Consider the following 24440-nt stretch of genomic DNA (forward strand, 5'->3'; position numbering starts at 1 on the left):
CACCACACCCTGCAGTTGTCACAGCAAGCAGTCCCCTTTGCAATTAGCAAGAGCACTCAGGAAGCTGTGAAATTCTCCAGTTCCCACGAGCCTGTTTGGGTGCCTCCTGCCCGAGTTCCTCAGGTTCGGGAGGTCAAGGTTGGCGATTCTTCCACACGAGTGACTCCCATCGCCTTCACACTGACACCATCTGCGAAACAGCCCTCCCGCATCGTCCACACTCCCCGTGAAAAGTATTTTATTCTATTCCTTTCATTGCCACTGTCTCAGTAAGGATTAGTGTAGTACTCACCTCCAACGTTGCCTAAGGAATTGATCTTTCTATTTTTAATATAGTTATGGATTTGTGGGATTTTTTATTTATTCAGAATAATATAATCAATTGCAGTCATTCAGTTTCATTGGGATGTATTTAACATGCCATAAAATCCACTGTTTTGGAAGTGGCTACACCTTTGCCATCACTGCCCGTTATATCTTCCAGGCCTCGGGCGGGGGCCATCTCTGTGAGGCACCCCTTCTGATGGCTTGCACGAGTGGAGTCGTGCAGTGTGTGGTCTTTGTGACTGGCTCCCTGCTCTTACCATGATGTTTTTACAGTTCGTCCAAGCGGTGGCTCGTGTCAGTGTCTCATTCCTTTCATGAGTAAGCTCCCATGGCACAGATGGACTGCTAGTGTCCATTCGTCAGCTGCTGGGCGTTTGGAACATCTCCACATTTGAGTAACACTGCATGGGCACGTGTGGACATGTTTATGTGTAGACATATGTTTTCACTTATCTTGGCTGTATTCCTATACCTAAGAATGGAATAGCTGGGTTGTATCAAACCCTACGTTTCTCTTTTAAGGAGGTGCCAAACTGTTTTCCAAGGTGGCTGTACCAATTTACACTCCCGTGAACATGTATGAGAGCTGCAATTTCCCCACATCCTCATCGACACTTCTTATTGTCTACCCTTCTTATTTTACCCATCCTAGTGGGTGTGTGTGGTCCATCATGGTGGCTTGGATTGGCAAGTCCCTGATAACTAATGACCTTGAATGCTTCCCAGAGCTCGCTGGTCACTCAGGCACCTTTGGAGAAATGTCTATTCAAATCCTCCATCTTCATCCTCATGGAGTCATTAGTTGAGTCATGGAGTTATTTCTGTGGTTTGCACACCTGGGGCAGCATTTGGTGCAACAGCTGCATCACCACTGTCCCTTAGCACTTTCATGATTTTTTTAGATTTATTTGTTTATTTATTTGAGAAGCAGAGTTACAGAGAGAAAAACAGAGAGGTCTTCCATCCACTGGTTCACTTCCCAGATGGCCACAATGGCCAGAGCTGGGCTGATCCAAAGCCAGAAGCCAGGACCTTCTTCTGGGTCTCCCACGTGGGTACAGGGGCCCAAGCACTTGGACCATCTTCTGCTGCTTTCCCAGGCCATTAGCAGGCATCTGGATTGGAAGTGGAACAGTGCTGGCCCCACTCATGATTTTTGCCGACTTTCTCTTCCAGTCTTTACTTTGTTGGCGTTGTCCTCTGAAGCAGAGGTTCTTAGTTTTAGTAATCCTGATTCATGGATTTTTTTCCCTCCTGTTGCAAGTGGTTTTTGTGTCTTATCCAGAACCTATGGCCTCCCACGAGGCCCTGTTGAGGCCCATCTCATTAGAAGTGCCCATTGCTGGCCGCCACCGCCTGCCCCTCACCCTGTTCTGTTTTTCTTCACTGTGGCTGCCACTGTCTGGCACCTCCGTGACACAGAGGCTTGCTTGGTCGTCATCCTGCTCCTCGGGATGACTGGCGTGGGACCTCCTGGAAGGCTGAGCTCTTTAATTGCTGTATTCATGGCCGATGGCCCACGTGTGGAACAGAGCCAGGCTCAGACTCAGAATTCGCCACAGCATCAGAAATGTCAGAGAGCCAAAAGGCAGGGCAACGGGCCCCAAGCAGAGCTGCAGGATCACACAGGAGATGCAGCAGCTGGAATTTTGCAGTGCACACTGGATGGTTGCAGAAGAACCAAGTGAAAATAAAAGAGAGCACACATAGTTGAAGACCACATGTGCGTAAAGAACTAGTGTTTTACAAACTTCAGTGCGTGCCCTGGCAGAGGAAGTGGCACCCTACTTGTGGTGGTGAATTCTGTGGGTCAACTTGACTGGGACACAGGGTGTCCTGGTACTCGAGTAAGCATTACTCTGGGCGTGCCTGTGAAGGATTCTGGGTGGGACTGATGCTTGAATGGGCAGTGTCTTAGCTCAGGCTGCTAAACAGAGTACTCTAAGCTGAATGGTTCATCAACAACAGAGGTGTGGTCTACACAGTTCTTGAGGCTGGAAGCCAAGTCAGCATGAACCCAAGTCTGGTTCTGCTGGGGCCCGCTGGCTTGTCCTCGGATTTCCACACAGGGCCAGATGCCCTTCCTGAGGAAGGCTCCATGCTCATGACCCAAGTGCCCCCTAGGGCCCCACCTTCAGCACTCCCACACTGGGGACTGCATTTCAGGAAATGAATGGGGCAGGGGTGGAGGCGGGACACAGCCAAGAACAGGCAGGAAGCAGGTGTGTAGGTCTCATCCTGCCTGTTGGAGGCCTGAACAGAACAAAAAGGGGAGGAAGAGGGAGTTTATTCTCTGAGAGCAACATAGAGGGGGACACACACACACAGAAAGAGAGAGAGAGAGAGAGAGAGAGAGAGAGAGAGAGAGAGAGAATCTTTCATCTACTGGTTCACTCCCCCAAAGGTACTGGCCAGCACTGGGTTGGGCTAAAGCCATAAGTATGAAACGCCCTCCAGGTCTCCCACATGGGTGACAAGAGCCCAAGTACATGGGTCATCCTTTGCTGCTTTCCCAGGAACACGAGCGGGAATGCTGGACTGGAAGCGGAGCAGCCAGGATGGACCCTGTCCCTGATACAGGAGGTCAGCACTGGGAGGCAGCTTCGCCTGCTGCACCAGACTGCCAGCCTGGCTTCTGGAGCTCACACATGATGCTTTTTCTGCCCTCAGACTGAGACTTAGCCACTGGCACCCTCGATTCCCAGAAACTTGGCCTCAGAGAATTTACACCGTGAGACACAGGAGCTCTACTTTCATTATTATTCATGTGGATATCCAGTTTTCCTAGCACCATTTATTGAAAAGACTGTCCTTTTTCTAATGCCCATATTTAACACCTTTTCCATAGTTCAGTGGTTGCAGATCAATGGGTTTACTTCTAGGTTCTCATCTGCTTTTTTGGTTCATGTGACTTTTTTTTTTTTAATTTATTTGAAAGACAGTTACAGAGCGAGGTAGAGCCAGAGAGCCAGAGAGAGAAAGTCTTCCATCCACTGGTTGACTCCCCGAATGACTGCAATGGCCAGAGCTGAGCTGATCTGAAGCCAGGAGCCAGGAGCTTCTTCCAGGTCTCCCACATGGGTACAGGGGCCCAAGGACTTGGGCCATCTTGTACTGCTTTCCCAGGCCACAGCAGAGAGCTGGATCGGAAGTGGAGCAGCTGGGACTCAAACCGGCATCCGTATGAGATGCTGGCGCTGCAGGCCGTGACTTTAACCTGCTGTGCCACAGTGCTGGCCCTTGGTTTATGTGACTTTTTATGCCAATACCATACTTTAAGAAAGCATGGTGGCTTTGTAATATGTTTTCAGATCTGGTAGTGTAACGCTTCCTGCTTTGCTCTTTTTTTTTGTTGTTCAAGATGCTTTGGCTATTCAGGGTCTGTTGGGTTCCATACAGATTGTAGTAGTGGTTTTCCTAATTCTGTGAAAAATGTTGCTGGTATTTTGATAGGAATTGTAATGAATCTGTAAATCACTCATTCAGATATTTGGCCATTTTAATAACATTGATCCTTCCATTCTATCAACCATAATGGCTTCCTATTTTCTCTTTCATCAATCACTTATAGCTTTCCTTGTAGAGACTCCTCACCTCTTCGGTTAAATTTATTCCTAGGTATTTTCTTTGGTAGCAGCTGGAGATGGTACCACAGTCTTGACTTCTTCTTCCAGTCAGTTCTCACTGTTGTATAAAAATGCAGCTGACTTCTGCTGTTGACTTTATATCCTGCAACTTTGCAGAATTTGGTTATTCCAATGGCTTTTGGTGGAGGCTTTTATTAAACCTATATGATCATGTTATCTGCAAACTGTGAGAATTTTACTTCCTCCTTTTTGATGTGCATATCCTTTATTTTGTTCTCGAATTGTTCTGGTGGGTGCTTCCAGTCCTGTGTTGTGTAACAGTAGTGAGAGTGGGCATCCTTATCTCACTTAATATATTAAAGAGAAAGCCCTCAGCTTTTCCTGTCAGTGTGCCGTTCGCTTGCTGTAAGTGGGTGTTGTGTGTTGAGGTATGTTCCTTCTCTACCTGACTTGTTCAGCTTTTCTCGTGAAGGGATGCTTGAATGCTAGCACTTCTCCTGAATCTGGTGAGATGACCGTGAGTCCATTCTTCTTTCTGTTGGCGTGGTGTCTCACAGTTTATTGACTTGCACATGTTGCACCACACTTGCATGTCTGGGATGATTTCACTTGATCATGGTGAATAATATTTTAAATGTGATGTTAGATTCAATTTGCTAATATTTTGTTTTGAGTATTTCTACATCTAAGTAACTTTCTTTTTTTGTCATGTTCTTGTCTGGTTTTTCATTTCAAGGTAATGTTGGCATTGTAGAGCAAGTTTTAAAGAATTCCCTCTTTTCTATTTCTTGAAATAATTTAAGAAGGACTGGTATTAATTCTCTTTAAATGTTTGGTAGAACTCAGCAGTAAATCCACCTGGTCTTGGCATTTTCTTTGGTGGGAGACTTTTACTGATTCCACCTCACCAGTGATCAGTCTGTTTGGGTATTCTATTCCTTCGTGATTCAGTCTTGGTAAGATGTGTCCAGGAATTTGTCCATTTCTTCTAGGTTATCAAGTTGGTTGCCAAATAAATATTTATAGTAATCTCTAATGATACTTTGCTTTTCCATGCTGTCAGCTGGAATGTCTCCTTTTTCATGCTGTGAGTTTATGTATTTGAAAGTTTGCTTTTGGCTAAGAGTTTTACTAAGGATTTGTTCATTTGTTTATCTTAGAAAAAAAGATCCAGCTCTTTATTTCAGTTTTTTGTTTTTGTATTTGTTTTTTGTATTTTTTTTTTGTATTTTTCTATGTCTCTGTTAATTATTTTCTAGGAATTACATTGTTTTTCTTATTAATTTTCACTATGATTTTTCTAGTTTCTTGAGGTAATATGATAAATTGCTTATGATATTTCTGGTTTTGTTATATAAGCATTTGTTGCTATAATTTCCCCATTGGTGCTGCTTTTGCTGTATTCCATAGATTTGAGTATGCTTGTTTTTCCATTTTAATTTAAGAAATTTTTGAATTTGCTCCTAAATGTCTACCTTAATCCATTGGTTATTCAGGAATACGTTGTTTAATTTGCATATTAAGTGCCACAGTTCTTATTATTGATTTCTAGTTTTAGTTCATTATGGTCAGAAAAGATACACAAAATTTTAATTTTAGAAATGTTGCTGAGACTTGTTTTGAACACTACCATGTGCACGATTCTGAAGAGAGCGCCATGTGCTGTTGGATGTGTATTCTGCAGCTGTTGGATGGAGTGCTTGGCATATGTTTATTGGGCCAAAATGACCTTGGATATAATTTTTCTCTGCTATTTATTGATTTTCTGGCAGAATGATCTGTTCATTCCTGAGAGTCACCTACTATTACTGTATTGGAGTCTTCCTATAAGATTATTAATATTTGCTTTCTGTGTTTGGGAGCTCCTATACTGAGTGCATACGTATTTACAATCATCTCTTCGTGTTGCATTGACGCTTTTATCATTATATTGTGACCTTTCTGTTCTCTTTTTGTTGCTTTTACTTTAAAATCTACTTTATCTGCTAGCAGTACGGCTGTTTCTTCTTTCCTTTAGGTTCCACTTCCAGTCCCCACTCTCAGTCCTGTGTGTGTCCTTAGGAGCACAGTGTCTTGTAAGCAGCGCATAGTTGGATTCAGTCACTCTACCTCTTTCAATTGGAGAATTTGGTCCATTTAATGCAAGGTAATTACGATAAGGTCTTACTACTGCCAGTTGGATCATTGCTTTCTAGCGTTGTTGTATTTTCATTCCTTTCTCTTCTCTTAAGATCTTCATTTGTGATAAAATGATCTGCTCTAGTGGTCTGTTTTGATTCCTTGCTGATGATTTTCGGTAAGTCTATTACAGATTTTTTTTTGCTTCATGTTTAGTGTGATGTTTACAAAAAATCTTTTGGGGGGCCAGCACTGTGGTGCAGCAGGTTAATGCCCTGGCCTAAGGCACCGGTATCCCATATGGGCACCAGTTCGAGGCCCGGCTGCTCCACTTCCAATCCAGCTTTCTGCTATGGCCTGGGAAAGCAGTACAAGATGGCCCAAGTTCTTGGGCCTCTGCACCTGGGTGGGAGACCCGGAAGAAGCTCCTGGCTCCTGGCTTCAGATCAGCGCAGCTCCAGCCATTGCAGCCAATGGGGAGTGAACCGTCGGATGGAAGACTTCTCTCTTTCTCTCTGCCTCTTCTTTTCTCTCTGTGTAACTCTGACTTTCAAATAAATAAAAAAATCTTTTGGTTATTACAAACTATTTTGAAATGTTAGCAGCTTGACATTAATTGTAAGATGTGAAAAGAAACAAATAAGTGATAAAAATCTTAGTAAGGAATTCTATAGTTTAATTTTGAACTTTTGACTATACATCTTTTGTATGACCTGGGTCTTAACATATTAACGTAGTCATTTTGATTGTGTTGTAGTCACCCTAGTAAAAATGTGGATGCTGTAGTTTACATTAGGTCACGCCTGCTTTTTTCTACAATTCATCTCACTAGTGATTTTTTACTGATCTTTTCTTCTTACCCATTAGCATTTCTGTCTTTCAGTTGATTACTATTAGCATTTCCTGTGAGATGAGCCCAGCACTGACAGATTCTCTCAGCTGTCTGGGAAAGTCTTGCTCTTTCCTTCGTAACTGAAGGATAGCTTTGCTGCCGACGTGATCTGGGTGGGAACTTTCGTCCTCCAGTGCTCTGAAAGTCTACCCTGCTCTGTCGTTAGGCCTGTGAGTGTTGATGTGTCTGTAGTCAGAAAATCCGGACACTTGTAAGTGTTGTTTCTTTTCTCTCACAGCTTTGAGAAACCTCTATCTTTGACACTGGATAACATGGTTATGTCGTGAGACAGGCTTGAATGTGTTAAGTCTGAGGGTGACCTCTGGCCTTCTTGTACCTGGACAGTTGCATCTTTCTCCCCTTGGTGGAGACTCTCTGCTAGTGCCTCTCTGAATATACTTTCCACGCCTTTGACTTCTCAAGTCCTCTGAACTTAACAACTTGGATATTTGCACTTACAGTGCTGTCGCAAAATTCTCATAAGCTTTCACTTTTTTTTTTTTTTTTTTGCTTTTTTCTCCTAGACTGTATATTGTCACCTGACTTCTTTCAAGTTCACTGACTATTTTTTCTGTTTGATTTTTCTACTGGTGCCTTGCATTTTAAATTCCACTAATGTACTTTTCATTTGAAGGACTTGACTTTTAAAAGTTATTTCCACCTGTCAAGTCTGTTGGAGCACTGAATTGTTTGACTGAGGTCCTCAGAACAGCTGTCTTGAGTTCTTCATCCTAGCATTTGACAACATCAGACCCAAGTGGCTGGATTCTGGCACCATGTGTTTGTTGGATGAGGTCGTGTTTCCCTGAAAGTTCCCAATGCTACTGGCCTATGATGTCATCGTGCACCGCAGGGTTGGTTACTGGTTCCATTTATCGTAATCTGGCTTCATTTGTGGCTGCCCTTCCAGATATGCTGAACAGCTCCTTATTTTCTCCCAACCTATGGCTGCTTTGCTGCTTGAGCACTAGATTCTTCCCTCAGTCAGGGCTTGCTACCAGCCCACTGTTGGTGTGTTGTTGCTGTCTCAGCACTACAGGATGCTGCAAGCCTAGACCTCTCCCAGATCCGTCGTTGGGGTTTGCTCAGATAAACTGTGGAAGTATCTAAGAAGAGGTAGCCCTCCCCTGCACATCTCCTCCTGGGGCAGGCCTGGACAAACAGTGCACAATGCTAGATCGCACTCTGAGCCCACAGTCCATTACAACCAGCACTGCATGAGGGCAGGGTCAAAGCCCACACTGTTACTGTCTGTTGGCTGCTGATGTGGACTGGAAGCCCAAGGCCATTTAGCCGGTCATAGCTTACACTGGGTGGCATATAACCCCAGTCAGTTTGGACAACAGGACTTCAGCTCAGCTGGGTCAGAGGCTCCTTCCATTGTCACTGGCCTGGAGATGGTGACCATGAGAATCTTCCTAGCGCTGGCTCTCACCAGCCCAGCACTGAGTACCAAGACCCCGTCTTGTGGTTCCTTGCTGGCTGCCCAGGGTTGGGGAAGGGTGATAAAGGCAGTTTAAACAGGTACAACCAGGTCTCACCATCACCAAATCCTGTGCAATCTCACAGGTAAACACCAGGCTGTGTGAGGGTGGTAGGCATGCATGGCACTGTGGGTTTAATACTGGGGCTGGTCCAGAGGATCCACTGTGGGCACTGGTCTGGCTTTGTCACATATTCAGTCTCACAAGACTGGGCCTCACACTCTACTCCACTCTCCAGAGGCTGCAGGCTTGCCCCGCTACCTTGAAGAGATTGGGAATGGGTGACAGAGGGGGTGGTTCCTTGGCTGCCTGGCTAAAGGGGACCTGTTGACTCGGTCTGGAGATGGGAGCCATAAAGCCCTGTGTAGAGGTCAGGTTTTGATCATGGCAGGCCTAGTAATGGGTGTCAGGTATAAGGTCTGAATGTAATAATGTAATTACCCCCCTTCTCCAAAGCGGGGGGACACGGTGTCCCTTTTCATGGTGTGGTGCCTGGACATGGCAGAGGGGTGACCCGGGGACGCTCCTTGTTTTCATCAGCACCTCATTCTTATACTAATTACGGTCTGCAGGCTCCACATGGCTTCTGGCACTCTCCTGAAGCTGAACTGGTGCAGGCATAGCTGTGCTAAGTGGAATCTCCATGGGGAGATGACCATCGCAGCATCCAAGCCTCCATCTCTCTCCACCTCCTTTGTAAGAAAAAAGCTCCGATGTAAACCACATCGTTAACCATGAATACCCACAAAAGCTTGTTTTCTCAAGATCTCATCTACTGTCAACTTCAAAACCTTATTTTCTGTGTGAAAAATGGATTGCTATTTCTTTAGTTCCCGAATCTGCACCAAGGCAAAGACGGTGAACAAGGATCATCAGAAAGAAGCAGGTGCCTTGGGATCAGGATCTTGACACATCCCTCTGTGCGTGCATTAGTCAAGATGGGACATTTACAAACTGTGGTGGGGCAAGTGGCTCCGTGAGAGTACTCCAACGTGCAGTCGCAAACAAACACGCACTCTGGGAACCTGGCAGGCCTGGGTGCCTACCCCTGCTGTCTCACTTCCTGGCTACTCAACCTCTGAGTTTCACGTTCTTCATCTTTACAAGGGAGATGTTATGGTTGACCCACGAGCCTTGTACTGAGGCTTGGTCTCCAGTGTGGCACCACTGAGAGATTCGGGGGTGTTTAAGAGTTGATGATGTCATCTCAGGGATTAATGCTCCTTCCCATGGGAGCTGTCTCTCACTATAAAATCTGTAAAATTCGTACTTCCCTTACACACACACACACACACAGTCTTCCTGCCACGAGTCCCTTACCAGAAACCCAGCAGATACCAGTACCATGTTCTTGGATTTCAAGCACCATGAGCCAAAACAAATCTCTACATTTCAACTAAATGACCTAGTGTCAGGAGTTCTGTTGGAGTAAAAGGAGCAGCCTAAGACAATGGCGATAGTATGAATAATTCCCAGGTACAAGTAGGAGAGAGTGCCGGGCAGGTGGTAATGCTCAAGTGTGTTCCCTCCCTCCTCTCTCTGGGCATGGTGCACATCACAGCCTTTTCTCCGAACACAGGAGAGGAGAGGACCACACTCAGGAGGAAGCCTACCACCAACTGGGAGAAAAGGTTCTCAGAGCAAGTAAACTTTGAGCTTTTGAGAGTGGTCTGGCTTGCATCGTGATGGTGTGTGGCTGGGTGACCATCTACCGGAAATGGCAAGGAAGGCATCTTGCATTGTCTGGAGGGAGTTTGTACTAACAGTCAGGTCCCACCCCTAACACTTGTGACCTGTCACAGTCAAAACCCAGAACACAACAGAAATGAGGTTTTCTCATTCACAGCTTTTTTAGTCAATGCAGGTTTAGCAGGTAAGTTTTACTTTCATAAAGTACATAAAGACCTGCAGGTTAAAATGTTTGGGTCTTCTTGTTAATGACTCTCATGTCCCAAGGGTGCCATTTTGAGGGTTCTATCTAATTAGTGACACAAACATCAACTTTAAATCTCACATGAATGTGTACAATTACCAGTTAAACATTTGGAAGCTGCTATTTCAATCCAATGCTTGGTTTTGTCTAGTCACTTTCCCATGCTCGTCACACCAATCAAGGAGAAGTCTCAGTCTCTTGTGGGAGGCATCTCTTCTGTTTTTGATGTGGGTGCGTCAACGGTGTGGGAAGAGGAGAGCAGGGCGTGAGGAACTCACTTCTGTTTGGTTTCTGTCTCACCAAGCTTAGATCGTTCTTAAGAGACCAGTATCTACTTTGTATTATTTGAAAAACAATATAGCTGTCTTATTAAATGTCTGGCCTTCTGGTCTCTCAGTAGCTATGGCCAGACAGGCACAAGTGCGTAGGAAGCACTGGCAAAGTGCCCAGAGGCTTCGAGAGAAGATGTCAAATCCCAAGCAGCAGAAACTCTCCTCCTGCCTTCCACTCCCCAGCTCCTTCCCTGCACCCCTCCCTTCCCCACAGTAAGCTGTCCATGTGTTGGACGAGTGCTGCTTTTGGGTCAGGAAACAGATCTGATGAAAAAATACTACACTTCTCCAAACTCTTGAGAAATAGTAAAGTTGGGGGAGGGAATCAAATGTATACATTATGAAGATGGTTTGAACTCAAATCAGCTTTATAGGGTGCCAATCTACAGCTCTAATTACCAAATAATTTGATGTATAGATGAGCTCATGGAATTAATTTTTAATACAGTAAGCATTTCCATTGCCCAGGAAATGAGCATTTAGCAAAACCCCTGTCTCTCACAGGTCCAGTGCCACACATCTAGGGACCACTCCATTAGTGAACATCTGGAATCTGAGACTCTACATCTCCCTTCTAACTCACAAGGCTGTGGGCAATTTACTTAACAGTGTAACAGGTCTTTATTCCAGTAAACATTTGGGGTTTTAACCCCCAAGTTTAGCTCTAATATGTGTAAGGAGGGATCTGGAGACACAATGAATCCTTTTAGCCTTAAGTATGTATCATCATTTGCATGTCCTCTTGATGGTGAGCAGAGAGAGTCAAGGTAAAAGCTCTTCGAGCAGACTTCTAAAGATGGAGCCATGAGTCCAGTCATCCCTGTGCATGGGTTAGGTGCACCGTCCACCACAGCAGGAAGAGCCCGACACTGCACAACAGACATGCACGCAGCAGTCTCCTGCCCTCGCTCCTGGCCACATGCACTCGGGTTGTGGCTGCAGCAGACGGGCAGGCTAGGAGCCGCTGGGGCCACCTGGGTCCAGAGCTTGGTGCTGCTCCTTTGTAGTGGGAAGCAATCTTTCTAGAAATCACTGCTTCCCCAGTCTTTGACCTTTAACGTTGTGCAGCGAAGTCGGAACCTGACACGCGGTGCTGTCTCACGAACTCATGGTTCACCTGGTGTCCTCTGGGCAAACAAGGCCAGGAGGGTTTTCAAATGAACTTTTATAAAATGTTTCTTATCTTCCGCACGAATGAGAGCAAATGATAAACGTGAAAGGTGATATTTTAAAAACTGTATTCAATTATTCACACCAAAGGATAGCCATTAAAATTATGAACATTTCTAAATATATTTCATGTATCATACATATATATATTTTATATGTATAATTACATATCAACAAAGGGCTTCTCACTGCTCTAAGCATGTTAAGTAAATAGAAATTTTGTAATATAACACCCATATATGCATATATACTGGCTGTTTGAAGTATGAATTTATTTACAACTTACCTAAGTTATAATAAATGGTCACTGTTCTATTATACAAACATAACAGCAAAGGTTTCTTTTAAATACAAAGACTGCAAATGAATACATGAAAAAATTACACACATGTACAATATTTATAATTTATAAATGCAAAGTTAAGACCTCTTTAAATTATTGCACTTGCGCATTTTACAAAGATTTGTATATGTCTATATAAAATCATCTTTTAAAATTTGCTAACTCATCAACTATAATAAAGTTGGATATTGTGAACTTGAACTTCTTTGTCCTTCCAAAGGAGAGCCCGTTACAACTCTGGACACAGATCCACGGACTCTGCTAACCAGTTCGTCAGGGCAGATGTTTCTGATAGCACACGGCCTGTATGATCCGCAGCCACGGTTGGTCAGTAAGGAGTGCTTGGGCCGCAACTCGGATGCCTCAGCTTGGTGTGGATATAGGACCTCTCTTGTTCATGAGTTCATGGAAAGAAAGTCACCTTGTCTTGTCAGAAATAATCAAAATGTTGCATTTGTACAAATTTGGTAACTGTTTCACAGTGTTTTGGGCAAGCACATAATTTCGAACAGGTAGGGGCACTGTGCAGCAATGCCTGCTATGGAGAAATCTATTGTAATTGTAATCTGCACGCAAAATGAACACAGCATACACGCCACACAGCAGACCGTATGGAGAATCAGAGTCCTGCACGTCGTTTATATAAGCTACTGAGATACAGAACAGGACTGGGTGTTAAACTGACTGAAAACAAAACACAACACAACAGAGGTTGCAGGGCCCATGATCTAATGATATTTTAGGTGGGCAAGAGTATTAGATAATACACTTTTAAAAGTTAACTTACATCAGGAATAAAAACTTTCCACCCAAACTTCTGCAAATATACAGTACTTCAAAATTATTAGTGGAGAAATGAAACACATTAAGGGATTTCCTTCTCTACGAGACAAACCCCGGGTGCGGCTGTTCATTGCTGCCTGGGTGTCCCCAGAGCCACGCTCAGGCCTGCGTGCCTTCAGCGACAGTTTTCTCGCACTCACAGTTAATAGCAGGCAGACTCTGTACAACTCAGAAGGAACTGCTTTCCATTGTTAGGTCGAGAAGAGGAACGTAAGTGAAGATCACTTTCTTGTATCTTCTTCACCGGGAACCACGACACCACTGAACTGTTTTTCCTTCTTGTGCCATTGTCATAGTCATATATAACGTATCCAGTGCTTCAGACAACCAAGATATCCAGCATAAGAAATGACGGGAAACAGAAACCTGTGTACTGAATTGGGTATCATTAGTTTAAGCTTAATAAATGTTTAAGGAGTCAGAAAAATTATGTGGATAAAAACTTAAGCACATGTAAAAGTATAACAGCCGTGTGCTGACAAGCGTGGTAAAACAATGCCTCAGAGTTTACTCAGCTAATTTACATTTTACAGTGATTTTAAAATCAGACTAGAGCTTTCAATAGAAGGGACCACTAAAATGACTAACTGAATATTGTCTTTAAACCTTAAAGCAAACACGTTTGAACCATATAAACAAAGAAGTGATTTTAAGAATCTAAAACATGCTTATGTACCTGAACCCAGCACAATCATATCATAACCAGTGTCACAGTTCTTAGAAGTTCTTGCAAAAGAGACCGAATCTGAGCTGTCCATTAATAGTTGATTATCATCAGGGTACACATCAATGAAGTAAAATCAAGTACAGAAGTCTGACGAGGAGACAAGGGTCTTATTCTTTCAGCTTGATAAAGCTGACCAGAGTGTGTCCCCTTAAATGTGTTCAGTTATAGTTAAGCAAGAAAAGCAAAATGATGGGTACATGAATAGAGAATTCAAATTGCAATATTAAAAATAAAGGCACAGCTCAAGGCATGGTTTAGTCCTATTAAAGCTCAAACCTTAATTTTGAGTTAAAAGACCAGAAACACAATAGTCATAAGTAAATCTATTGGGGAAAAAGCAGGTATCTAAGGATCTATGCATCTCTGGGTATCCTGTACAAACGTATCTAGTGAATATGAACACATCAGTAAAGCAAAATTCACTGGGACTGTACACAATGAAAACTTCAGAAAGCATGCTAAAAAGAGGAGACCTACACTGGGCAAATCTACTTCTGCTCTGTTGCTGCGCGGGGAGCAGCGCTGTAACCCCTGCACAGATCCGCACCCCTCGGGGCATCGGGAGGAGGGCGACTGGGGCTGATTTCAGCCTGGGCTCTTGTCCGGCAGTGGTGTCGCATGCAATGGCTCACAGTCCCTGCCCTGCTCAAAGGAACACTTTGGACCACTAGTGTCCACAGCCATTGCATTTCCTTTCAAGTTTTAGGATGAACTTGTCGAGTCTACTACTCATTAATAAGATCCTTGCATTGTTTTAAGGATTTTCTTCCACTGCTTGAATTCAATGCTTCTTATTGTTGTTGGCATACATTTATGTTTCCAAGAACATTTCTAACTTTAAAATATATTCATGAACTCTGAAAAGATAATGCGATAACTGCATGGAACCATAAACCTTGCCTATTATACATCAGTGTGTACCATATAAATTTCTGCAAAGTGAACATTCTACATACAGTCACAGTGGGTTACAAAATTTAAACTGGACACAGAAGATGTGGCTCAATGTGAACTATATCACCTTAAAGAGAAGCTCATCAAAACTTCCAGTAGTCAAAACAAAACAAAATGAAACAAAACAAAACAACTTCCTTCCAGGCTTCTGGTACCACACTGTCCTTTTAAGATCTGGGAAAAAGACAAGAAATAGGACTCTAAAGTGTGCATTCTAACTATATCTACCAAAAATTCTGCACTTTCCCCCACAAATTATTAATTAAATACCACTATACCCTGGCCCATTTTTAGTAAACCCAGCACACAGGGAAAGCCATGTTAACGGTTTTCACTGGCATGTGCTCCTGTCGTGACAGAGTCTCACGAATGAGTCCACGCAGGTGCAAAGCAGAGGTCGCGTCACTTGGCGCGTCTGACCGCATCAAACTGAGACAGCTTTTTCTGATTGTCTCATCAGAACAGCAGCTTTAAAAGGCAAGCGTGGCCAAGAGAGTCCTACTTCTCTGACTGTTCTGCACAGAGGAGGAGAATTCCTGCACTTGATTAAAGCAAAAATCTTAAATGCTATTCTCTTCGCCTGCAATTCAGCCTCTAAGTTAAATTAGATGACTGGATGAATGTATGGGATTCACTTTATATTCATGGGGATCCAGTTTCACAAATTTATGTGCAGAAAAAAATACACTGCTATATGACAAGGCACACAAAGATCCCACTTTGTAATCAACAGATGTTTCCCAGTGCAGAGAGGTTTTGAAGAACAGGGCCGAGTCTCACTTTTCATAGGCATTGGCTTCCCTATGCCTTTGTATGTCTCTGCCAGTCTCTCACATACATGTGTGTATATCACATATATGCACATGCATGTATATGTCTATGCACATACATACATGTATCAAATATACATCTATGTGTCTCTACACACATTACATACATACATACATACATACGTGTGTGTGTGTGTGTGTGTGTATCCAGCCACAGTGGTATACCTCTCTTTTGTAATGCTTTTTACCTCATAGCCTGTAGTTTCAATAGCAAATGGAGCTTCATCTAGGGAAAATGGCAACGTTCAGAAGCCCATAATGGAATTAAACACACAGCGTTCACTTTAAAATAAGAACAATGCTCATGGACAGCCAACTCTGCTACAACATAAATAAATTGTTGCAGAATCCTCCAATGTAGTTTTGTAAACCCAAGCTCATGAGTATCACTCTGGGCTGGCTGTCAAGGACTGTCTTTTCACTTCTTGAGATTCTAAGTTCTTCAGGTTGGAAGTAACCAGAGTTAGAAGTTACTGCACCATCGTACCAAACACCTGTGACATATTAACACGCACTGGAAGTGACTGCCCAATCATCTTTGTACGAAGGGGTCTGCAGTATCAGTTTTATGCCTTTTCACAACATTTACAATGCACAGTCATATCAGCCAACCGCCAAGTTACACGGAAGCCACCAGCCAGACCACAGAGCTCTATGTGGGTGTCTGCTCTGAGGCAGAGTGAAGAAGGGAGAAACCTGGGACAGCAGAACTGCACTGCCACTCCCTCCTGCTCTGAGGACGGAGCAGCGGCCACACACACAGCAGAGCCAAACGAACTTACAGAAGACTGAACTTTATGGTCTCAAGTGATTTTGAGGGAAATATATGGTATTTTAATTGAATAATAGTTAGATTTAACCTTTCATTTTTGAATGAATCTAAATTTCTGCAGTGACACAAAGTAAAAATATAAAGGAATCATTATTAAAAATTCACATTTCACATCCATAAGACTTAATGGTTAAAAAAAGTATATGCCTTGCTTTTATTTTGTTCTTTATGCAAAAGGTTCAGTCAATTTGCGAAGACTACAATGAAGAAAAAAACAATGAAAAAAAGTTCTCGGACAGTTTCTGGATTGACATTGGAGGGCTGAGCGTTGCCATGATGTACACCTGCTTCTCTTCTCAAAAGGGTAGAAGTCTACTTTGCTTATGGTGAAATTGATGCGTCTAAGCCCTTTGGTACAAACTCAAACAACTCCCGTCTGCCTGCCTGAATTTCCCGGGCTTTGAAGCAAGGCTTTTTCCCATCCCTGCTTGCTCTGTGGCCTCAGGGATGCCTGTCCTGGGCTGCAGGCTCCGACTCACCTCCATCACAGGCTGCCAACAACAAACCCCACCGTAAAGGCCACAGGATGCGGCCATGACAGTACCATTCTAACCCCCACTCGGAAGAAACCATGAGAAGTACCCTTTGGGATCGTTGTGTCCATTTCCGTGACGGCCTCATTGACGTGGGCCTGTTGGCAAAGGCCACTGTGCGGAGTCCCTGGAGCCACGCGGCCAGCAGACCTCAGAGCCCGGGGGCCACTGGGTGTTCTGTCTGCCATGCCTTCCGCCGAGGCTGGCAGCAAGTCAGCCGCCTGACGCGTGTCCCTCATGTTACCATCTTGAAGAGCTTTGCACCCCACGTACCAGGTGTAGGTTCCCCCTCCCTCCCCCCAACAAAAACAAAAGGAAAGAAAGTCAAAGAAGCGATGGAACTCCAGGCAGACGAGGCCCTGGGCCACAATCAGTCCTCAGTCTTCCCAGGACAGGGGTCGGGGGCCGCGGCCGGCGACGAGATCCACAGCGCTGTCTCCTCTCCTCGGATCACCTTCTCCCATTGACTGAGGTTATCCCTAGGGATGGAGGACACAGTGACAGGTGAGACTGCAGACAGCAGCCCTGGGCCAAGCTGTCCTGGCACAACCCAGCACAGCAGCCCTGCCGAGGGCCAGGCAGGCGCTCTCGCTCTCCCCGCCCAGGGCTGGCTGGGTTGGTCTGGTTTGCTTCCTTAAGGAAGACACATGAAGTCCGCTCGACAGCAGAGAAAACGAGCACAGAGCTTGGATTTCTGCTGTGGCAGTGCCGGCCAAGGACGGGAATATCGTCCCTGCACCAGCTCTGCTAGAGAACACCTTCCCCGAGGGGAACTCCTACAAATATGACGGAGATCTCCGTAAAGTCCCAGTATTCCTGGGGTCAGCCTTCCAACCAGATGAGGAGAGGATGGGGAAATCGAAGCCAGACAGGTAACAGTTTCTTTTTTGGAAGAAGGTAGCAACATTCCTTTTAATTAAAGTTTCCCCCTCTTCCATTTAAACAACAAACTGTGACTGAAGCTGAGGTCCTTTCCTAACGAGCTCCCCTAAGAGACCTAACCACCCTGTCTTTCTAAAAAGAGTATGGAGTAGGGGTCTCTGTGTGACAAAAACCAAACCAAACATTCTTCTTGTTCCCTCGTGGTGCGTGATTGACTTGAAGAGTAAATGCTGCTCACATGTACGTGAGCAGAGAGCTGTAAGGATGTCAAGGCTGCATGGTTCCTGAAGGCCATGGCCACTCTGCCTTGGTGGCCAGCTCTGGGTCACGGGCAGTGGGACGCAGCCTGGCCCAGGAGATAAGGCCTCATGGCAGAGATGTGATGGTCACAAACCTTAGGACAAAATGCATGCAGGCAGACAGATACAAGAAAGGGGAAAGGATCCCCCAAACCCTGAATGGTCTCTGGATAGACACCCTCTGGTCAGCTGGACACCTGACCCCCTGACAGTGTCAGGCCCGTGATGCCACCTGCTCTCTCTGTGCTGTCATGAAGACAAGGCAAGAACAAAGTGAGAGTCAGTGCCCAAGATCCCTCTTTGATATGAATCAGACCCAGGAGAGAAGCTGCCCTTGGGGAAGTCACTCAGCTAGGACCTCCCACAGCCCATGAACAGCACAACTCAATACTCAAACACATGGCCCATAGGATTCGGACACCCATTGTAAACGGCAGATAAGACACACACAACCTCGGTCAGGATGAAGAGTGAAGCTGTTGCCTCTTTTTTGGTAACATGACAGCATGGTGTCTGGTACATACCTGCATGCCTTAAGCAGAGGCTCGGTGGGAGGCAGGATTTGGGTGAGGGTGGTGTAACAGGGAATGGCTACAGCATTGTAGAATCCAAGCTGCCTCCACACAGAAACCAGGGGTGAGAAACAACAGCGAACGTTAGCGGTCACAGAGGCACCTGGGTATCTTAAGTGAATTTTCTATGTCTGAGGTCTAACTATAAAATTAGATGCCTTAGTTTGTTTGGGATCGGTGATTGCTACAGTAGAACATTTTAAAATGGATTAAAATATATCCTAGAAATAAAACACATGCAAAGCTAGAACATACTATGAAAGTTCATACTCACTGAAATTTCAAACCCAATGCATTACGTAAGATTCTACTCACAGATCGGTCCTGTTATCCCAGTCATGCTGCTGTCTTGGTCAGATTTTAGCACTCTTCTGGACATGGTCAACTCAAACCTGTTCTCCCTCACACGCCTGCCTCTTCCGAGCTGACGCTCAGGAAGAACGGCGGGGACTTCTGTGTGACACTCGACTCTACCTACTTTGGTCTCCACTCATTCCCTTTTGGACCTACAGCAAATGTCACAGTTCTCTTGGGTTACTGTTCTCTCAGTATATTAGATTTCACAGTTTAACAGTCTACAGCACTTTAAAAATCAGTGAAAGAACGTTTTATCAGGAATTCTGAGTCACTGTGTGCATACATGATGCCACCAGAGACGGGCCTATGATGCCCAGATGTAACAGACTGTTGGTGAGAGACACAGTCCGTCTAGCTGTAAGTGACTGCCTAGCTGTTCCTAATATGTACAAAACAAAACAGTGGCCCTCCACGAGGAGACCCCAGACCTCGGCTGTTCAATTGCTTTACAAAACTGAACTTCAATGAGATGCATCAAAGGAGAGAGGAGGATCAGAGCTGCCTCTCCTGCCGCCAAGGCCATGGTCACGATGATCCTGCTAGGGTGGTGTCTCTACATCCACACCTTTAACTTCCTGGCCCCTGCACAGCTTTCTTATTGTGACATTAGCAGATGCTAGAGGCATAAGAGTCTAAAAACGAGATTCATCACTGCACGGTGGAGATGTCACTGCCAAGGTGAAGAACGATTTCACAGGAGTCAACAGTCTGGAAGCAATGTGGTAGATAAAATAGTAGTTGACCACAGAAATACTTAATTTAAAATTATCTTGTACTGTAAATGGACTTGGAATTTTGGCAAAAAACAAAGTAGTATTAAAAAACCTATTTTATTATTAAAATCCCTAGACTAGGAGCCATACCCCAATAGTATCAATGAGAAATTGTCAGCTGTCCTCTATGTTCCATTGAGTTGACTGTTTAAATATTTGAAAAGAAAAAAACTGTTAGGTCCCCATCACAGAACTACATAACAAGATAAATTCCAAATCAACTAACCACCAAAATAGAATGAAACAAAAAATAACTTAAGAAAACAGGCGGATGTTTATGTGATGTTAAGGTGGGAAAGGACTTTAAATGTGATGGAGATGGAAAAGCAGGAACTGGGCAGGAAAGACAAAGAGCTGTAGCCACACATGTGAGGAAGCTCACAATCAAACTGCAAAATAAAAATGCAGTGTGTGTGACGGGGTGGCTGTGCCAGCGGCACTGTCAAACACAGGAGGAAAGGTGAGCATCTTGCGCCAAGCGAGCTAAGGCTGCAGACGGACTGCTCTTCAGAGGCCAACACCATGAGCACAGCGTTCAGCTTCTTCCTTGTGCTGCTGCCCTGAGCAGCCGTGCACTTGCCCAGACTCTCATGTAAATTGACTTTAAATAAAGTAGGACATTTTAAGAACTTATCTAAATCCATTATCCTATGGATTTTCGGAAAGATTTTCTAAACCAATTCTGTATCATAATTACCCGCTCATAACTGACTACATTCTTACACCACTGGGAGGTCGGTAGTTTAAGAAGACCCTGACACCGCATACAAACTCACGCAAAGCTGACCAGATACAAGAGCTCTCAAAGCATGACAAAACTGTGTAGTAAGTCCTGGAAAGCCATCTATGGTGTGATAAAACTCAGAAAGGTAACTAAAATACTCAACATTATCTGTTACAACAAGCTGGGCCTAAATCAAAATCTGCAGTATTACTCTACCCAAATTACCAGCATACAGCTAATGACAAAATATTTACTGCCTGTTGGAAACGCTAACATCTATTGATCTCTCCCATCTATTTCACATCAGAAATGAAAGCCTGTCCATTGCAGTTGCGCCTGTTGAAAGGGGATGACGAAGGCAGCTGTGAATTCTCTCAGTCCAACCCTCTCTACTCCCTGAGCAGCATCTACATGGAGAGGGTCTGACTGGTTGCAGGTTCTGATGCTGAGCACAGAATCCCTCCACTTCAGGATTTCCTACTTTGGCTGGCAGCCTTGGGGACAAATCACACTCGTTCAGAGTCTCTGCCCCAGCAGTAGAGACTGGACACCTAGGAGCACATGTGCATATGGAAGCTCACTTCAGTGGATGGCATCCCCAGGGCAGGGCTGCCCTTACTCCACTTCTCAGACGCCAAGACCAATCACCACAACTCTGCAGTAAACACGAGGCCTGAAAAGACCCACTGCCCACACCCAAACATCACAAGAAGGGGTGTGCTTCCTTCTCATGCGCGATCGTGTGGCCAGCCAGCCCTCTCTGACGTCACCAAGGACAATGTGACTGTGTTTCGTACCTGGCCTTGAGGGACTTCGTCCCGCTTGTCTCTGTCCATCATAGGAATAGGCTGTATTCCCAGCTTCTTCATTTCATCACCCTAAGATAAAGAAGAGGGAGGGGAATCACAGCTCCTCAATTCTCAAATCATTACAGAACTGTAGCATTGGTGAGTTGCACCCTCTATCTGCCAATTCACTTCAAGACAAACAATGTTTCTGGTTATCGACTGTTAGAACGTGGTAAGATGATGAAAGCCTTGCTGCCTGGTGTGTGTTCCTGGTATTGAACCACCAGGCTCCCAGCCAACTCCTCTGGTTTCACTGTGCACACGACAGTAAACACTGGAAGCAGCAGAGATGCCGGAATGGGGAGAAGGGACAAGCACTACCCGACATGGAGGGGCCCTGAGGCCTTCCCCACTGATCGGCCAAGGGTTTTGCTCTGGACAGAAGCAAGGCTTGGCAGAGGGACACTGCTGGGGGAGGAATGGGTGGCGGTCAGCCAGGACGCTTGGGTGAAGTGCAGTGTACATATCATCGTCATGTGTGCAGTCACAGATCATCCTCACAGGGATTTGCACACTGCACACTCTGGGCTGAGCACTGGCCAGCAGTGTTTCATCCAGTACTCACTAAACCTTCGCGACACACACATCCTCCCCACCCTACAGGGTTTCAAGATTATCTTGCTTTTTATTTATTTTCTAAAGCTTGTTAAAAATCTTCTGAACATGTTGTGGTTTCTCCTAACTCCCTACTCTTCCCTCATACTTGTTATTTCTTCAATTTTTAATGTCCTTGTTTCCAGAAAATACAGGTGTAGACTAAAAACTCCCCGGATGTGCTAAAATGGGGTCTAGAAACAAACTATTATAATCCACACTAAAACTTTGTATGTAAAGGACCAGCACACCTGTCCTAGTAAGGAAAGGACCCATCCTAACAAGGAAGGCACTCGAACTTCTGCTTTATTATTAAATATTGAAATCAGTGGTCTTGATCCTTTTTTCTTTTCCATCCTAAAGGAATGAAACCTATAAAGTCCCTCAGCATCAAGGAAATTACAGGTTGGATAAGGAAAATGCTTTTTAAGTGAACAGTGACTTGGATACATACTTACAATAAGGATAAATGTGAAACTGGAAAATACAGAGCACAAGTGACCACATACACAGCAGGGCACTGGAAGAGGGGTGGAGAGTACTCTGGGCACAGTCAGGAAAAATGGCCAGAACAACAATTAGAGAGGCCAGGTCAAGACAAGCAGTGGCCAAGACAGGGCTACGTCCAGACAGGCAGTGGGCAGGGTCTTGGTAGGTGGGGCTCTGGGGACCGAGGTCATGTTCCTGATCTTTATCAGAATGAAGAGGGTTTGAAGCAGGTATTGATAACAATCAGAATTAAAGAGCGGTCTGGCCAAAGTTATGAAAAAACTGCATGTGGATTTCAAAATGTATTTGCTCCCAAATAAGTGTATCTTTTCATCGGTTTGATAATGTCATTTGTTAATTTCATTCCATGTGTTAATTGGGGCACAGGGAAGAGTCTGAAACCTGGCCTGAGGCTGCGCAGGCAGTGCTCCCCCTCAGCAGGACTGTAGTCTAAGCAACACTGAAGACCAGGTGCTCACCACCGCCACACTGATTCCAAAGGGAGAGAAGAGTCCAGGCAGCAAGCTGCGGGATGGAGCCAGCACTTGGTGGTGGTCTGAGGGAGGGAGTGACAGTGCAGCCGAGAGCTCACAGTGCCTTGTGGATATTTAGATGACTGGCAGGACTTCAGTCACCTCCCTGCCTCCCAGGGTGGCCAGGTCCTGAAGACCGTGCCTGTGAGCAGGACGGGAGCTTAACCATCCCGCGGACTGAATGATCAGTGAGGACTATAATGGGGGTGGGGGTCTACATTATTTGTCTGCTACTTTTCATGTTCACAGGCAGAGAAGGAGAGAGAGAGATGGAGGGAGGGGCAGAAGGAAAGAAAGAGAAAAGGAGGGAGAGAAAAAGAGAGGGAGGGAGAAAGGGAGGGAGAAAGGAGGAGAAAAGAGGGGAGGGGAGGGGAGGGGAGGGGAGGCATAAGTGGAGGGGAGGGGGGGGGAGAGGAAGGGAGAGGAGGGGAGGGAAAGAAAAAGAGAGAGATCCCATCTACTCGCATGTTCCCTAAATGCCTGCAATGGCTAGGGCTGAAGCCAGTAGCCAGGAACTCAGTCTAGGTCTTCCACATGGGTGGCAGGAATCCCACCAGCTGCTGCCTCTTGGGGTCTGCATTAGCACAGACCTGAAACATGAAGCTGAAGTTGGGAATCAAAGCCGGCAATCTGGTGTGGGTGCAGAATTCTTCCCTTGCATCTTAACCACCAGGCCAACGCCTGTCCCTCTGTTGTATGTCAATCGACACTTATAATACAAATAGAGTTGTCAAAAATTTTTTAAAAATGGGGGCTGGCATTGTGGCACAGTGAGTTAAAGCCCTGGCCTGAAGCGCCTGCATCCCATATGGGTGCCGGTTCTAGTCCCGGCTGCTCCTCTTCTGATCCAGCTCTCTGCTGTGGCCTGGGAAAGCAGTAGAGGATGGCCCAACTCCCTGGGCCCCTGCATTCATGTGGGAGACCCAGAAGAAGCTCCTGGTTTCTGGTTTCAGATCGGTGCAGCTCTGGCCACTGCGGCCAATTGGGGAGTGAACCAGCAGATGGAAGACCTCTCTTTCTGTCTCTACCTCCCTCTGTAACTCTGTCTTTCAAATAAATAAAATAAATCTTTAAAAAACTTTTTAAAAATGTATCATTATTAGGTAAAACTATGTATAATACAATAGCTAGCTTCAGGCCACTTTTCCTATGTGATATTTACAGAATGTTTTCTAGGTTATAAACATGCAAATTAAGCTGAATTCAATAATGAAATCAAATATTACAGTTCATGCATATACATCCAAAACAGTCTTCCTAATTGAGCCTGGTAGGAATTAGGTTCTAATCCTACACAGTAAAGAAAACATCTTACTGAGGCAGACATAATGCTGAGGTGCTCTGGAGAAGTAGCAGCACAGACAGTCAACTCCGGCCTGTGGTCCTCACGCGGTAAGACTTGGGTTCACCGGCATGAAATGACCAAACCCTACAGAGCAGGCCTGTTACCCCGTGGCGGAACGA

The 24440-nt window shown here is 45.0% G+C and overlaps 1 protein-coding gene across 2 annotated transcripts in view; it reads right to left on the reverse strand.

The window, feature by feature from the left end:
- Window positions 1-12026: 12026 nt before the first annotated feature.
- PDE10A (phosphodiesterase 10A) overlaps window positions 12027-24440 on the reverse strand; it is a 381690-nt gene continuing 369276 nt past the window's right edge. For both annotated transcript variants that reach the window (XM_062187022.1, XM_062187024.1), the window contains exons 20-22: window positions 21310-21390; window positions 18611-18699; window positions 12027-17384 (exon numbers count right to left, since the gene is read on the reverse strand). In XM_062187022.1, the coding sequence (XP_062043006.1) occupies window positions 17276-17384; window positions 18611-18699; window positions 21310-21390 (279 nt within the window). In that variant the 3' untranslated portion in view covers window positions 12027-17275. The remainder of the gene's footprint in view (window positions 17385-18610; window positions 18700-21309; window positions 21391-24440) is intronic.

The sequence above is a fragment of the Lepus europaeus genome, chromosome 3 (assembly GCF_033115175.1).
Source record: "Lepus europaeus isolate LE1 chromosome 3, mLepTim1.pri, whole genome shotgun sequence".
NCBI classification, from domain to species: Eukaryota; Metazoa; Chordata; class Mammalia; order Lagomorpha; family Leporidae; genus Lepus; species Lepus europaeus.